The 18,073-nt window shown below is 34.0% G+C and overlaps 3 protein-coding genes across 3 annotated transcripts; 2 read left to right on the top strand and 1 right to left on the bottom strand.

Annotated features, from left to right (window-relative positions):
• Positions 1 to 78: 78 nt before the first annotated feature.
• On the top strand, positions 79 to 3,831 carry HELRODRAFT_176568 (hypothetical protein; the record flags this gene model as incomplete). The annotated part of the gene is made up of 5 exons (XM_009023906.1): positions 79 to 583; positions 808 to 2,671; positions 2,922 to 2,983; positions 3,268 to 3,347; positions 3,526 to 3,831. 5 exons carry the CDS (start codon positions 79 to 81, stop codon positions 3,829 to 3,831), a joined length of 2,817 nt encoding a protein of 938 aa, XP_009022154.1.
• A 2,452-nt stretch (positions 3,832 to 6,283) lies between these two features.
• Positions 6,284 to 8,496, bottom strand: HELRODRAFT_176569 (hypothetical protein; the record flags this gene model as incomplete). The annotated part of the gene is made up of 2 exons (XM_009023907.1): positions 6,284 to 7,499; positions 8,420 to 8,496. The coding sequence occupies 2 exons, from the start codon at positions 8,494 to 8,496 to the stop codon at positions 6,284 to 6,286; spliced, it is 1,293 nt and encodes a 430-aa protein (XP_009022155.1).
• A 308-nt stretch (positions 8,497 to 8,804) lies between these two features.
• HELRODRAFT_192800 (hypothetical protein) lies at positions 8,805 to 16,243 on the top strand (the record flags this gene model as incomplete). Its single annotated transcript, XM_009023908.1, has 13 exons — positions 8,805 to 8,836; positions 9,163 to 9,238; positions 9,499 to 9,727; positions 10,952 to 10,978; positions 11,699 to 11,800; positions 11,951 to 12,072; positions 13,018 to 13,248; positions 13,609 to 13,995; positions 14,181 to 14,262; positions 14,305 to 14,540; positions 14,837 to 14,939; positions 15,097 to 15,710; positions 16,157 to 16,243. 13 exons carry the CDS (start codon positions 8,805 to 8,807, stop codon positions 16,241 to 16,243), a joined length of 2,328 nt encoding a protein of 775 aa, XP_009022156.1.
• Positions 16,244 to 18,073: the final 1,830 nt, after the last annotated feature.

Raw genomic sequence — 18,073 nt, forward strand, 5'->3', positions numbered from 1 at the left:
ATCGTTATCACAACAGCTTCGACGGTACCGCTACACCAGCAGCAGCTGCTGCAGCAGCAGCAAAGCAAGCTTCGCAAGATGTCGGCCATCTCTATGAGCTCTCTGTCGCTGAAATCCGACCAACAACAGCCACAAGCGCGAAAGCAAGTAGCTAGGGTACATTCATACAGGCAAGCTACAGAAAGCTCTCAAGCTAAATTCATCACCACTACTACCACTACTACAATCGCCAACAATGTTTCATCATTATCAGTATCATCGTTGACCCCGTTGGCGACATCAACCTCATCTTTGAACACGTCAGGTTCAGCTAGGCGTCTGCTACCTCAGACTTGTAGCAATGCTAACATTAATACTAGCGTTAATAGTAGCAGCAATAGCGCCGTGACAGCAAACCAGAACATCAACAACGTCGTCAACATCAAGAACATCAACAACAACAACATCAGCAGCAGCAGTGGTGGTAGCTGCATCAGCAGCAACAACAAACATTTTCAGTCGACTCCGAATCTCTTGAAAGATGAGATGGACGACGAGGATGCCAACAGTTTGAAGAGTGAAGCGGTTTATAACTATAAAACTAGTGAGGCTTTCATACTTTGTCGGTGTTGTTGTCTGTGTTGTTGTTGATGTTTTTGATGTCGTCGTCTTTAGTTGTAGGTAGTTTGTTGTTGTTGTTGGTGGTTACTTGTAACGTACGTTTTCGTCATCTCCTTTGTCGTAAACATCTCCTTCATGTTCATCATCGTCGTCGTCATCACCTTCGTCATCGTCGTCTTCATCATCATCATCATCACCGTCACGCAGACAGTCTATCGAAGACCGCCGTGAAGAAGGGCAGACAGTCCATACCCACGAGTACCGCCACCGGCAGTGACGTCATCAAACAGCGGCAACAAATTGTTGAAACCGATGGCCAGCCAATGAGGAGGGATTTAATTGGGTCAAATTCCAGCGTGAATAAATTGGGTGACCTGGATTTTAAAAATAGCCAATCGCTGTTGGATAGCGCTCGGAGGATTTCTCTACCGGGTCATCTAATTGGTCAGAAAGATTCGGCCAAGCAGCCAATCAGGAACGAGGTAGCAAGCAACAGCAATAACTTAATCAACAACACAAAGGCAGGTCCGTCCATCAAAAACAACAACGTCAGCGATGACATCAACAACATCAACAAAAACATCGACAAGCTAAACAACAATTTGAAAAAGAATCTGAGTGATCTGTTCAATGTGACGAAACCACATGAAACGCCCACTGCTACTGCTGAAATCGCAGCGGAACTTCCTGAGAGGGACACCAATCAAAACGCTCTCAACCAATCAGCTTTTAGCATTTCAAAAAGCCACGTCCACCTACAAATGCAGCGTCCTCATTCGTCCATGTCCCTCCAATCAAGATACCAACAACAGCAGCAGCAGCAGAGACGTCTGCTGCCGTCTGAACCAATCACAGGCAAACAACGTTCTGACGTCACCAACAACAACGATATAATCAACATGAATAAATCCATGACTGCTTTTGATGATCAGACTTTTAAAGCGAACAACAACGTCAACAACTCTCTAAGCATCAACACCAATCAGAGACGGGGTGGTGACGTCACCGATGACCTCACGCCTCTCTCCTCACATCTCACCAATCACAAGAGCGATGTGTTGTCGTCGAAACTGAAGCCCACATCAACAACGGCAACAACACCTCTAGTCGTCGGAGCAACGCCAGTAACCACAACAGCAAATCTTCCGAAGTGGTCCCTGAAATCTCCAGGGTGCACCTCGGCGATCGGCACCAACTTGACCTACCCCCGACCTCCATCTAGAACTTTTCTAGCCAAGTCGCCTGATCCCCTACACAACTGGGTGAAGAGGGCAGAGAACATCCAGCAGCAGTGGGAACTCCGCAACAACGTCTTCAACAGCAGCAACACCACCACTACCACCAGCAACAACAACAACAGCAACAACATTTCAAATAACGTCGTTGACATCAACGTCACTAACAACAAAAACAACAACTCAACAGATTTGAATAATACAAATACTGTCAATACTATCAACAGTAAAGCGGAAATCCCGTCTAAAAATAACTCCGGATTTCCCTGCCAGTCTAAAATTAGCAGCACGGAATTCCAGACGGAGAAGCACCAGGAGTTTGCCACTTTCAAAGGCGATATTGACGAACTAATTAAGCCGGATTTTTTGACGAAGCTGCAAGCCAGGAAGTTAGAAATTCTAAAAAACGCCAACATACCTCATAATGTTGACCGCAAGGACGGTGAGGATGATGATTATGATCATGATGGTGGTGGTGATGGTGATGGTGGTAATGATGAGGAAGATGAGTTACTCAGGCAGAACCTGAAACTAAGCAAGAAGAAGACGTCATCATTATCATCAATGCCATCATCGGTTCCACGATCATCATCGCCATTCCAGCCTAAAAATAGCCTCTCGGAATTCCCTGATCGGATATTAATGGGATCTCCAGTGGCCAATCGCAGCTTCTCTTCAATATCCATCCAATCAGATGAGTCAAGGGTTAAAGCGCAACAGCCGATCAAAACGTCCTCTGTAACCTCCGGCCAATCAGATTTCAACATTCCAAAAGAGGGCGAACCAATGAAAAGAGAGGCAGGAATTGGGGATTATAAAAGGAAAGAGGGATCAAGGTTGGTTGTGGGCATAGTTTGGCGGTATGTTAGGTAAAATTTTGTGATATTTTGGGTAAAATTTTGCGGTCTTTTATGGTGAAGTCATCAATTATTAATACCTTCATCTTAAATCATTATTGCTATAATCGTTAACTGTCATTATCTCATAATCCATCATCACAATCATCATCATTACAATTATCGTCATCATCACTATCACCACCATCATTGCCATCACTACTATCACCACAATCATCATCATTATCAGACATAGGGTAGCATTTTCCCCCGTGATCTCCATGCTAACTGACGACCAATCAACTGATTGCTGTAAGTCGCGTGGTTGATTGAATGAGTGAATGAATTAATGAATGAATCAATATATTAATTGATTAATTATTTAATTAATTAATTTGAATGTGTGAAATAGTTAAATGGGTGTATGAAGCGTTTAATCATTTGGTCGAAAATTAATTAACCAGCCAGCCAACCATTCATTTATTTAATCAATCAATCAATCAACTGATCAATCAATCACTCATTCATTCATTTATTCAATCAACCGATCAATCAATCATTCATTCATTTAATTAATCAATCAATCAACTATTCAGTTGTGGAAGACTCGAGCTGCCAGACAGTCTGCAAAGAATTCGAAATGTCCATAGAGAAGATAATAAAATTATACAGCAAGGTCTTAGTCTTCCATATATTTCTCTTTGATTATTTTTTCTATGCTATTATTATTATTATTATTGGTAGTAGTGGTAGTAGTAGTATTATTATTATTATTATTAGTAGTAGTAGTAGTAGTTGTTGTTGTTTGTGTTATTGTGTTTATTATGATTATTGTTATGATTATTGTTATTCAGCTCAAGATATTCAACCAACAACATCATAACAACGACACCGCTGCTACTACAACTACTACCACCACTACAACTACCGCCGCCGCGATGAACAGAGTGAAGGAGTGCATGAATGAAGGAGTGAAGAGACTGTCATCCTCACTCCTTGGATCGCTATCGTCACAGTTTGAGGATCTAACACTACAGATGATGGAACTCGGAAAAAGGAGTAATAATAATAACAATAATAATAATAATAGTGGTGGCGGTAATAGTAGTAGTGTTGTCATTAGTGCCAAGGATTTTGTACAGCTCAAACAGACTGTGTGATAATTACAACAACAAAAAATTTTTTTTAAATAATAGTAATAATTTCATAATTTAAAAAGATATATATACATAATTAAAATACTTTATTATTACTTTTACTATTGGTTAATTATTTTTAAAAAGCATTCAATTTTTTTTTCGATTATACTTTTTATCTAATTAATCAATTAATTAATTAATTATTTTCACACTAGTATCGTGAGCTTAAGTTAAGCTATTTTATTTAAAGAAAAAAAGTATTCCTTCAATTACTAACTACTTGCTTCAGTTACTACTTAATGAATAGCTTCTTAATTGCTACTCAGTTGCCGTAATTAATTAATTCCCTTTAATTTAATTAATTTAATTAGTTTTGCTAAAATTTTCGGCCAATCATTCTACATAGTAACCTATTCACTTAGGGTTTTAGCCAGTCTGCTTATAATAATAATAATAATAATTTAGTATTAATGACAAATGGTTCAGTAGACTGGCATCTATGTTAGAACCACTACAAAATAAACCTCCTACTATCCTAACTCTCCTAATGTAAAGTTGCTCTTTGTCCTAAATTGTTTGTAATTTAATTTAATTACTCAATGACTTGGCTTGGCTTTTACTGAATCATTCAGATCACTACACTTTTAAAAGGTTAAAAAACCCGTAATCTACTTACATATATTACTTAAATGGTAACCTACTTACATATATTACTCAGCCAGTAAGTAACCTACTTACCTAGATTATAACCTACATACACACATTACTTAAATAGTGACCTACTTACATACATTACTTAACCAGTAACTTACTTACAAATATTACTTAAATACTTATTTATACTATAAAATTACTTGAATTTTTAATTACTAAATTCATATAAATATATATATGTATTTTTTGGGTTTTTCGTGCATTTATGTTGGGTTTTACTTTTAAACGTTTGTTTCCCTACATATTTTAATTTCCCATTTTAATGTTTTATTGCTATTATCATTATTATTACCGCTATTATTATTATTATTATTACTATTATTTAAAAGTTTAAAAGACTTAACTTTTTCTCATTCTATTTCTTGTTTTTTTTTAGAATTTTAAAAGTTGAGTTTTTTAATAAAATTTTTTTTTTTAGTAAAGTTTTTAAAGATATTTGAGATTATTATTATTATTATTATTATTATTATTATTATTATTATTATTATTATTACTATTGTTCATCTACATTCATTTTTTCCTTGATATATGACCATACGTTATCTATATTAGATGCCTTATACGTACAAGCATGTTTACGTGTGCGTGCGTGCGTGTGTATGTGCGTGCGTGTGTATGTGCGTGTGTGTGTGTGTGTGTGCGCGCGTGTATGGTTTACCTTTGTAGCGTTTTTTTACTCTCGTTACCCAACAATATATTTTTAAATGTATGTGTGTGTGTGTGTGTGTGTGTGTGTGTGTGTGTGTGTGTGTGTGTGTGTGTGTGTGTGTGTGTGTGTAATTGTGTGTGTGTGTCTGAATGGATGAATGAATGAATTAATTAATGAATTAATTAGTGGATGGAATATTCGGACTAATTGTCTGATGAAGTGAGATAATTATGTGTGGGTGTATGTATTTTCTTCAATATTTTGCTTATTGCTAAGGTAATTGTAAGCACATACATATATACACGCACATACATACATACACACACACACAGATACATACATACGTATATACATACATACACACATCATACAAAGTACATACTTCTACACTATTTAGTTTTTATTTTAATTCAAGTAAGAATATATATATATATATATATATATATATATATATATATATATATTAAACGATTCCTTTATTGTTTTATGGAAATAATGGAAATAAAATTTAAATATTTTAATGATGTATAAAAATATTTAGAAATCCCAAACATGACAGTACAGTTTAGTTCATTCATTAAATATATCGAAAATAAGAATGCACGCGAGATTGGTGATAAATAATTTTGAGTAATTCCATAAGCAGGTATTTAAATACGTACATGGTGTATATCTCATGTTTTTTGGAATGTTGAAGTATTCTTTAGAATGTTGAAGTATTGGAAGGAAGGCACGGCTGAAAAAATGATTGGAAGTAAAACATTCCAAGTTTCTAATTTCATGAAATTTTTTTTTTTTCGTTACAGTATTATCCTTTCCACAAATATGTCATCCATCCACACGTCCCATAGAAATGAGTGAAGTATGAATCAAAATCGTAAATCAATTTTTTTTTAATCTTGTGTTTTTACTTTAATTCTGAATTTTATTTTGGCAATTTAAAACTTTAAACACGCGCGCATCCAGTTCAAATTTTTTCAATCCATAACAAATCATTCTCTTTAAGCGAGTTGGGCGGTAGAAAACTCATTACCCCTTTCGGTCTGAAACCAGTTGGGTAATGAACTTTTTTTTCCTTTAAACCAGTTGGGTGGTGGTCCTCCCTCCCTTTCATACCAGTTGGGTAGTGGACCCTCCCTCTTCGGCACACACCTTCGACAATCTCTTCCTCCTCCTCACTTCCGTTTTGCAGCAGCTATTCACGTTAACGTACCTCGTTTCTGGCAGGTAGCACTCCCACATAGCATCCAAAACGTCCCCAACCAACACATCCCCGTAGTTTAGGGAGATTAGCTTGATCAGGAAGACACCGTCCCTTCGGAGGTAGCCCCTGAGGAATCTGGATAGCATGACCGGATCATTGATTTTAATTGCGCCGTTTTTTTCGCCCGATTTCAGGCGCTTCTTAATGAATTTGAGGGATAATTTCCAGTGAAAAACTCCAAAAAGCCATCTTAAAAAGTCGCAAATGTTTGCCAGGGCTACGAAAACAAACCAGAACCACAAAATGATGAATATCTTCTCGTTGAATATGTTGACGGAGAGGACGCACTGTATGACGTACGTGTGTATCCTTGATTGATCCCGAATATCTATCTCGCACAGTGTCACCGTCGGGAAGTGATCCGGATTTAGAAGACTGGTCTGCTGCATCAGACCGTGCAAAACGTGCAAACCGTACATGTGATACTCCTTCCCGCCGAGAAAATAATCGATTAAATATATCTGACCAACTGCGTTAAGTGCGTAGAGTATTTTAACGGACAAGTAACAGTTAACGATGCAGTTTCCGTAGCTTTTCCCGCCAAAAATGAAACACTTCCTGGATAGGATGTTCATTATCCTGCTGTAGCAAACACTATCTGAATGTCTTTGAGTCATCGTGTGTCGGTCGAACTGACTGACGATGTAGTCGATTGATTTCTTCCTCATCTCGAGATAGGAAGCGCCACTCGCTATCATCGCGGCTTCAAACAATCCCTCAACATTTAATCCACTTCTTCCGATTAACATCCGCCAGATGAGAGCAGGTGCGAGACAGAGAGCACTCTGGACCAGCAAAATTATCGGCACCCACTGGTAGTAGACCACTTTCGAATCCTTACTGAATGAATACGGAATGATTCTTTCAGTCGGGAGGTAGTGCGTATGGCTGATCCAGCAGTAGGAAGTGGTGTACCTAACCTGGCTGTCCGTGAATTGGGCCGGACACCAGCACTCGATCGGGTTTCCGACGAACTGTTTTGATGTGATGAGGCAAGAGAACGTTAGCAGAAGGGCCACTGTGTAGGTCCTTGTTAATCTGCGAGGGTATGAGGAAAATGTACTGAGGTTAGGGTTTGGTTTGAAAATTTTCAAATTTTTGTGAGTTTATGTATGTTTTTATCTTAAAAAATGTTTCATTTGTTCGTAAATTTTTTCGTTTTATGCACTTGGTCGTGCGTTCATCCATTCATTCATTTATTCTCCATTCATTCATTCATTTATTCATTCATCATTATAAATCAAAAAAATTACGTAGACTGGTTTCTTGTTATCTCTTTCCCACCTGTATGGCTTTCTCTGATCCATACTTTCATCTTAGTAGTAACGTTGCATGTTTCATTCATTCATCTATTCATTCATTGACTCAATCATTCATTCGCCTATTCAATCATTTTTGACCGTTCGTTTATTCATTCTTTAATTCACTCATTCATTCACTCTTTCATTCTTTCGTCCATTTATTCAATCACCCATTCATTCATTCGCTCGTTCTGTCATGTCATCTTGATGTGAATTTTTTAAAATAATCAGACGAGGTGAAGTACGTAGCGATCGATGCATGGCACGTAGGTGTAAACAGATGAATTAATGAATAAATAAATAAATAAATTAATTAATTAATCAATTAATTAAGGATTGAAAGAATGAGTGGACGATTAAATGAATAACCGAATGAATGGGCGAGTGAATTAATAAGTGAATGAATGAATTATTGAGAAAAAAGTGAATGAATGAATTAATTGATTGATAAATGAATGAATGAATAAACAAGTGAGTGGGTAAAGGAAAAATACGACGAAATGTAAATAAAAAAAAATTTTTTTTCGAAGATATAAGATGACTGAAAAATAATTTAATGAGTGAAAAAGCAAGCAAATAATGGAAAAATCTTTTAATGTTGACACACACACACACTCACGCATACACATACACACCCACACACACACAGAGAGAGAGAGAGAGAGAGAGAGAGAAACATACCTGTCTACAGAGTTGTCTGTCTTCTGACGGCAAAATTCCTTAATGGAAGACGCTGTGTTCAATAGACCCTCAACCATATTTATAATTATGACGATTATTATTATAATTATAATTATTATTATTATGTTATTATAGTTTGTAATGTATATTATTATTTATTATTATTACTAAGTTATTATCGTTATTGTTATTTATTATTATCATCATATATTTTTATTATATTTTCATCTATTTTAATCACTGCTTTATTAAAAACAGTCTTTTGCTATTCGTTCTTCTTACAAGCCTATATATATATATATATATATATATATATATATATATATATATATATATATATATATATATATATATATATAGGTTAGTGAAGTTATGGGTTGGACAAATGTATAACGCGGAATATACGTGTGGACCGTGGTATGAATGGATGGATGAATCACATCACAGCGTGTGTGTGTGCGTGTGTGTGTGCGTGTGTGTGTGCGTGTGTGTGTGGCCATCATCGTCATCATTATCATTCTTTCAGTTGTGGTACATTCATTCTTTTATTCACAGTCGTCATAACATCACCTCTTCAACATAGCCATGTTAATCATCATTTTCGAAGTGATTGAGTGATTGTGTGAATGAATGAATGAATGAAGTTAATTAATTAATTAATGAGTGAGTGAGTGATTGAGTGAATAAATGAATTAGTTAACAATATCACAATTATCATTATCATTAATTTTCAAAATGTAAAGGTCAGTTTCTTCCTATGATACGTTGGAGGCTCATACCAAATTACCCCAACCCCTAACTAGGGGCAAATCGTCCAAGGTTTGAATATAAGTAATGGATGTACGTTTGTAAGTGTACGAGCTCGTTGAATAGTATTAGTATTACCATTGTTACCAACATTTTTACCAAATTTGTTACTAATTTTAGTGTTATTATATAAAATATTGTATAAAAATATGTGTGATATAGTATAGAATATTACAATATAGTACAATTTTATAAGGTTCTCTGTATTACTCATTTTAATATCTTTGTTCTAATTTGTTAATTTTACGTTTTATAATTTCTTTGCTTGTTAGTTTAGATTAATTTTTAATTTGTCAACATTGGCAAACATTGGGAAAGTCCGGTTCAGTTTCACGTCGAATAAATTCCTAATTTTAGTGAATTCGCGACTATCTATTATGAGACCCAGGGCCAATAGGGTTGCCCTAAATGTTGGGGACGTTTTGCAGGTGCAAACGAGTGAGGGAATTTTCCGTGGAACCTATCAATCCATTAGTGAAGATTGCCTAATTTTAGATGATGGTTGGTTGCTTATTTTTTTTAATTTTATTTTTAATTTATTTTATCCGTACTTATTGATCTAATTCGAATTTAATCACATTCGTTATTTAATTTTATGGCAAATAGATAGAATTGAGACTACTACACATGTAATTATTTTTTGTGAGATACCCATAGAAGTGAGATTGTTAATGTTTACTCTTAATCTTAATAAATACTAAATAGTAAATACAATAGGCTTAAATTAAAAGTGAACTTAGGTTAATAATGAAAATATGCACTTTGAAAATTTTAGATTAATAAAATTTGAAATGCTTCAAGGGTGAGAGTTTAAGTTAAACCATTGCCCTAGCTACAGGGTAAAGGTTAAGCTATTACTGTGGCGTAGTAGTGTAATGGTTAAGGTGCCTGGCACGGTTGACGCACTGTACGGGTTCGAAGGTGAAGAAATCCCAGCCTGTCGCATGCAAATGTGTTGGATGCTTTAATTCACGCGTGTTTATTTATACACCGTATGTTTGTTGTAATAATAATAATAATAATAATAATAATATAGTGATTAATCCAATTATGATCTAATTATATTTAATTAATTAAGTTTATAAGGTTAATTATCTTTTTTTCTTGATTTTAAATTCACTTTTAGTCACGTACATAAGCAAAAGAAAAACTGGATTAGAGGGAATAAAGATCTTCTATAGGGAGGAGATCATCAAGAGTAATATTTGTTCATTCATTAATTCATTCATTCATTCATTTATCCATTCATTCATTCATTTATTCATTCATTCATTCATCCATTCACTCATTCAATCATCCATTATTTAGTAATTTCACCAGTTTTTGTTATTTAGTAAATTTTTAAAAAATACTGCAAAGAATGCTGATATGGATGTTTGTGTGTGTGTGTTTGTTTGTTTGTTTATGTTTGGATTTGTTTAGTCTTTATGTGTTTGTTTGTATGTGTGTGTGTGTGTGTGTGTTTGTGTGTGTGTTTGAGTTTAATGGGATTAATTCATCTGCTAATAATAAATTTTTTTAATCAAAAGTAGCAGTAACGATAGCGATTTTATTTCGCCCTTAAAGATAGCATTGCTTTCGATACTCCGCTATTAACAATCCTGCATTCATTCATCTCTGCATCCATTCATCCATCTCTTTATTCATTCATCTCTTTATTCATTCATTCATTCATTCGTTTAATTTTTTAGAATTAGTAATTAAAAATAAATTAATTAATTCCAGCGATTTTACTGAGGAGAGCAGATAAAAGTGAGAATGAAACAAAACAACGGTAATTATTATTATTATTAGTAGTAGTAGTAGTAGTCGTAGTAGTAATAGTAGTAGTAATAGTAGTAGTAGTAGTAGTAGTAGTAGTAGTAGTAGTAGTAGTAGTAGTAGTAGTAGTAGTAGCAGTAATACTAGTAGTAGTAGTAATTTTTAAAAAAATTCGTTATAGTTTTTGTTAATTTTAAACTATTTTGTTGTTTTTGGTTTTGTTTAATTTTATTTAATTATTAATTTTATTCATTCATTTGTTTATTTTTTCGTTCATTCATTCATTTGTTCATTCATTCGTTCGTTCGTTCATTCATTCATATATTTTTTATTTTCAATAATTTATTGACGGCCAAATATTTCTTCATTTGTTCATTCATTTTCCCATTCATTCGTTCGTTCATTTATTTAATTTTTCATTTGTCCATTCATTCATTCATTTATTCATTCATTCATTCATTCTTTTCTTGATTCAATCAATCATTCGTTCAATTGAATTTTTATATAATCACAAACATAATTAATTTATAGAATCGTTCCAAACATTCCAAACGAAGACGACTATGGTGAGTTAATTTGGTTGTTGGTTGGTTGGTTAGTTGATTAATTAATCGATTGATTGATTGATTCATTCATTCATTCATTTATTCATTCATTCATTCACTCAATGAAAATACAATATTACCTCCCCATCCATATAAATATCAACAGAGAACTTATCTGACGACGACGATGACGCCGATAATGCCGGCTATGACGTCATCAGAAGAGGCCATCACCAAAGAACAGATAACAATAGAAATAATTTTCAAGGTTCTAAAATGAACCCCAGAACAACAACAACAACGACAACAGAGAACAGAAATTATGGAACCAATTTTAATTACGATAACAAATATAATAAAAACAACAACAATAATAATAATAATCATAATGATAATCATCTTCATCACCACCATGCAGATAAGGGTTACGATAAGCTGATGAAGACAATTTTCAACAAAAAGTACATTTTCAATCACGAAGATATACCAAAGTGTAAAGATGACGCTGATGATGATGATGGCGGGGGTGATGGTAGTGATGTTAGTACTACTACTACTACTGCTGCTGCTACTACTGCTGCTACTACTACTACTAGTAGTAGTACTACTACTGCTGCTACTACTACTACTAGTAGTAGTACTACTACTGCTGCTACTACTACTACTAGTAGTAGTACTACTACTACTACTTCTGTTGCTGCTACTACTGCTGCTACTACTACTACTGCTGCTGCTGCTGCTACTACTACTACTGCTGCTGCTGCTGCTACTACTACTGCTACTACTACAACTACTACTGTGGCTGTTGCCTCTACTTCTGTTAATGCTACTACTACTACTAATAATAATAATAACGACGATGATGATGATGATAGTAACAAAAATAACTGTATTAACAAAGCAGATGATGTGAATGATGGTAATGACGAAACCAATCGAGATAAATATGGTGTCTTTGGTGACAACAACAATAATAACAATAACAGTATTAGCAATAATATTTATAATAATAATAATAATGATGATGAAGATGATGATGGTGGTGATGGTGAAATCTTGAAAAATAATGGCTACACTATATTGAATAAGTTGAATGAGTCATTCTACCGAAGCGTTGGTAACATCAGACGTTGTAGTGTTATCTTTATATCATTCGTTTGTTCATCATCGTCGTCGTCTTCATCATCATCTCACATTTCGTCATCATCATTATCAGTTTCGTCGTCGTCATCATCATCATCATCATTTGAAGTTCCTAAGAGGTTTTCTTGGATCGTGGTTGGTTGATGTTGATGTTGTTGTTGTTGTTGTTGTTGCTTTTGTTGTTGTGAGTAAACAAATCACTCAACCAATCAATCAATTTATTAGCCAATCAGCGAATCCATAACTAAATCATTCAAGCAATCAATCAGCCAGTTAATATTCAACAATAAATCAACCAATTTTTCAATCCAGATATCTACCAACAGCAACAACAACAATAAGAACAACAACAATAATAATAATAACAACTACTTCCTGTTTGACATCTTGTCGCTGGGATATGAGGCATTCACTGGTCGTCATTACAATGGTCACAACAACAAAAATAATAGGAATAATAATAACGGAAGTGGTGATGATAATGATGAGTACCAGAAAGATGATGATGATGATGATGATGATGATGACCGAGCAGGCTTGTCTGAAATACTCGAAGATAAACGCATTAAAAAGGTCGGTCATAAAATGTATTATTGTGGTTGTTGTTGTTGTTGTTGATGTTATTGTTGTTGATGATGTTGTGGTTGTTGTTGTTGTTGTTGTGGTTGTTGTTGATGTTGTTGTTGTGGTTATTGTAGTTGTTGTTGATGATGTTGTGGTTGTTGTTGTTGTTGTTGTTGTGGTTGTTGTTGTTGTGGTTGTTGTAGTTGTTATTGTTGATGATGTTGTGGTTGTTGTTGTTGATGTTATTGTTGTTGATGATGTTGTGGTTGTTGTTGTGGTTGTTGTAGTTGTTGTTGATGTTGTTGTTGTTATTGATGTTGTTGTTCTTGCTGTTGCTCTTATGGCCTTCCAACACCACCAACCACACAGATGATGTTCGATTGCCGCCTACCTTCAAGAATTCTCCACCGGACCTACCGCACCGTCCTCACAAACGTCCTTGACATTCAGGTCATCGAAATCCTGCTCTCTGTCTGCTGCTCTAGTCTAGACAGCGGTCTAGACGACTGTCTAGACCGCTCGTCTGGACGGGGTTTCAGTCAGATGGGTATTAAGAAAAATAGAAATAATAAGCTGAGGGGTTTGGTTGACGTTGTGAGGGATTGTTATAGTTATGATGATGGTGGTGGTAATAATAATAATAATAATGATGATGATGATGATGATGAGAACGATGGTGGTAGTGATGGTAGTGGTGAGAGAATGGTGAGTTTTTTGGAGTTAGAAAGACAGATCAAGATGATGAGAAAGTATGAAGTTAGTGTTGTTGTCCTTGCTGTTGTTGATGTTGTTGTTGTGGTCGTTGTTGCTGTTGTTGTTGTGGTTGTTTTATTATTATAATAATAATAATAATTATTATTATTATTAATACCATTATCATCATCAGTTTCATCATTACCATCATCATCGATTTTACCTTTCTTATCATCATCTTAATCAAGGAAACACCACATCTTTGGGAGAAAAGAACTTTTACCGCTACTACTACTGCTGCTGCTGCTGCTGCTGCTACTACTACTATTACTGCTTCTACTACTACTACTACTACTACTACTACTACTACTGCTACTACTACTACTACTAACAACAACAGCAACAAAAGTAATGATAATGATGACGTTAGTTATGATGACGATCTCGTCAAGTCACTCATCTTTCAAGTGGCCCATCTGGAAAGGGTGGAGAAGACGATGATGAAGATGATGATGAGGATGATGATGAGGAGGATTAAAGATGGCGCTGATGTCTTTCTCAGCCACTATAGAGATGTTGATGATGATATGGTTGTGATGAGGATGGTGGTAAGTGTGTGTGTGTGCGTGCGTGTGTGTGTGTGTGTGGGAGTGAGTGAGTGAAAGAGAGAGAGAGAGAGAGAGAGAGAGAGAGAGAGAGAGAGAGAGAGAGAGAGAGTTATTATGTGGGTCATGTCTTCTTCTCAATTCCAGTATGTAGGAACTTAATATGAAAGTGTTACATGAACATGAATTATGTTCGCTTCTGTGTGTGTGTGTGCGTGCGTGTGTGTGTATGTGTGTGTCACCATCATTACCATCATCACAATCATAATCATTACTACCATCATCATTACCATCGCCAGAAACATCATCACCAGGAGGTCCCGAGTTCGATGGGTGATTTGACGCGCTCGGCCAGCATCGCGAGGCTTACCGTGCAGAAACTGACGAAGGCCAAAGGTCAAGGTTAATGATGATGATGACGACGATGATGATGTAATGATGACGATGAGGATGATGAATGTGTTAATAATAATAATAATAATAATAATAATAATAATAATAATAATAATAATAATAGCAATAATAATGATAAAAATAATAATTGATAAATTGTTTGCAGAGACGAACTCCAGCCATACGAAATTGAAACCAAACGACAACAACAATAATAATAATAACAATAGTAATAATAATAATAATAATAGTAATAATAACCGTGATCACTATCACCATCGCCATAATACTGGTCATAAAAATGGTGCTGATTGTGGTGAAGAAGAAAGTGATGATGATGATGATGAGGGTGAGGACGATGATGATGATGATGATGCTAGAGATGACGTCACAACCTATAAGAATAACAATAATAATAATTATAATAATAATAAATTGAATAATAATGATAATAATAATAACATTGGTGGAGTGGGTGAGAGCAGTGATGCAAAGAGCAATGTCAGGAAGTTTTTTGAAAGTTATAAATACGATAATAATAATAATAATAATAATAATAATAATAATAATAATAATAATAATAAGAAGAAGAAGAACAACAACAATAATAATAATAAGAAGAACAACAACAACAATAATAATAATAAGAAGAAGAACAACAACAATAATAATAATAAGAAGAAGAACAACAATAATAATAAAAATATCGTCGACGGTGATGATTATGATTGCAACAATGAAAATGATGATGATGATGATGACGACGATGATGATGTTTATGTTAGTGGTAGTAGTAATAGTAGTATTCGTCAACTTAACAACAACAATAATAATAATAACAATAATAACATATTTTCAACTACTACTACTACTACTACCAACAATAATAACATATTTTCAACTACTACTACTACTACTACCAACAATAATAACATATTTTCAACTACTACTACTACTACTACCAACAATAATAATAACAATAATAATAAACTTTCCGCTACTACTACTACCAACAATAATAATAACAACAACAATAATAATAAACTTTCCGCTACTACTACTACTAATACCAACAATAATAACAATAATAATAATAATGATAATAACAACAACAGCAACTCAAAACCAAATAGAGGCGTGTTGTCAAAATTATTATTCAAACTAAACGGTGACGATAATAATAATAACAACAATAATAATAATAAAAATAACGATGACGTCATTAGGTTTTGGCCCGGGGGCTGCGAGGTCGGGATGGCGAGGAGGGAGGGAGAGAGGAAGAAGATGCTGAAGAAGTTGATGACGATGAATAATAATAATAATAATAATCGCAATAATAATAAATATTAGCATAAAAATAAAGTACATTATGAATTAAAATGATAATAATAATAATAATAATGGGAATGATAATATGATAATTCATAATAATAATGGGAATGATTTTTTATTCAGCAATAAGAACACTGAAAATGGCAGTACAAATAAAATAAAATAATGAAATAGAATGAAATAAAGTGTCAAAGTGTCAATAAATAGAGTATTAATCAGAGAAGCTCCTCATTCGAATCGAGAGTGTACGACCAGAGTTAATTAGTTTTAAAATTGATTCATTTCATATAATAATAATAAGGATGATAATAATCGCAATAATAATAATAATCATAATAATATTAACAATAAACATAATAATATTAATAATAATAAGAAGAAGAAGGCTGGTGGTGGTGACGACGATGACGATGATGGTGAAGTGATTAAGATACGATGAATTTTCTTGTAATTACATGGGCGATTGGCAGTGATGATGATAATGATGATGGTGGTGATGATAATGATGATGTTGGTAATGGTGATGATGATGATAAATTACTGTTGTGGTTGGTTTTGAAGAATTCCATAATAAATAGCAATGTTTTTTTCCGTTTATTATCGTAAACCCGACAAAACCATACAGTTGAAGCACTGAAAATTTGATAGAAAAAATGAAACCCTATATAAATGGTTTTTGCTAGCTGAGGTGTGTTTTAAGCATACATACGTACATTCATGCATGTATGTGTGTATTTATGTTTGTATATATGTGTGTATTTATGTATGTTTGTTTGTTTGAATTTATTTATGTGTAAATGTTTGTTTGTATGTATGTATGTGTATATGTTTGTATGTATGTTTGTATGTGTGTAGTCAGGTGTGTAATGTATTTATATTGTTTCTATTAACTCGAATATTCCGATATTTAAATTGAAATTTAAAGTCACCTAATGGTGCTATTAATTAATTAATATAATTAATTAATATAATTAATTAATATAATTAATTAATATAATTTAACAGAACTTCGACAATATTGTTATTCTCATTGCTGCATTTGTTTAAATTTTATTTAATTTTAATTAATAGATAAACTTAAGTTGATTTTGTTGCAAAATATACTCTCAACGCTCGTCCGAAAGTTTTATGAAAAAGGTTTTTCTCTCTAAAAGGCTCGTATAATGCGATTTTTAATAATTATTTAATAAAAATACTATTAATTATTATTATGCCTGCCAATATTATTTTTTATAAAATTATTTAATTCTCATATTATCTTCATTTTCTATACTTAATAAGCCAAAAACCCGATATATGGTTACATTATGTGCGTGTGTGTGTGTGTGTGCGTGTTTGTAATGGAATCATTATTTTAATAATTAAGAAAACTTAGGATGAAAATTACCGTTAATGCTGATTTTATGATTATTTTTAAAATTTAACTTATAGAAAAAAGCCGTAGAGCGTGGAAATTTAGTCGGAAAATTTCTCCCCAAAATGGCAGAGAGCAGAGACTATTTAATCAGCTATTCACTGCTGAAAGGGTTACAGCCTTCCACACCAGACCTCCTATATATCAGAATCAAATTCGGATATCGAGATATCATTAGACGTATATTCGAGAACAAGTCAATCCTCATTCACTATCTGCAGCGAATATCCCTGCACATTCTGGATGATGGCCTTGTCCGTATCGAGAGCAAATCAAATGATAATTATTCAGTGCTGATAAGGTGTGTGACCGAGGAAGATGCAGATGATTTTTTGGAAGCGATGAAGAGAGTGGAGAGGTCGCAGAAGCTGAAGGCGAGCATTGTAGCAGAGGATGA

This window comes from Helobdella robusta, assembly GCF_000326865.2.
Source record: "Helobdella robusta unplaced genomic scaffold HELROscaffold_38, whole genome shotgun sequence".
Classification (NCBI taxonomy): Eukaryota; Metazoa; Annelida; class Clitellata; order Rhynchobdellida; family Glossiphoniidae; genus Helobdella; species Helobdella robusta.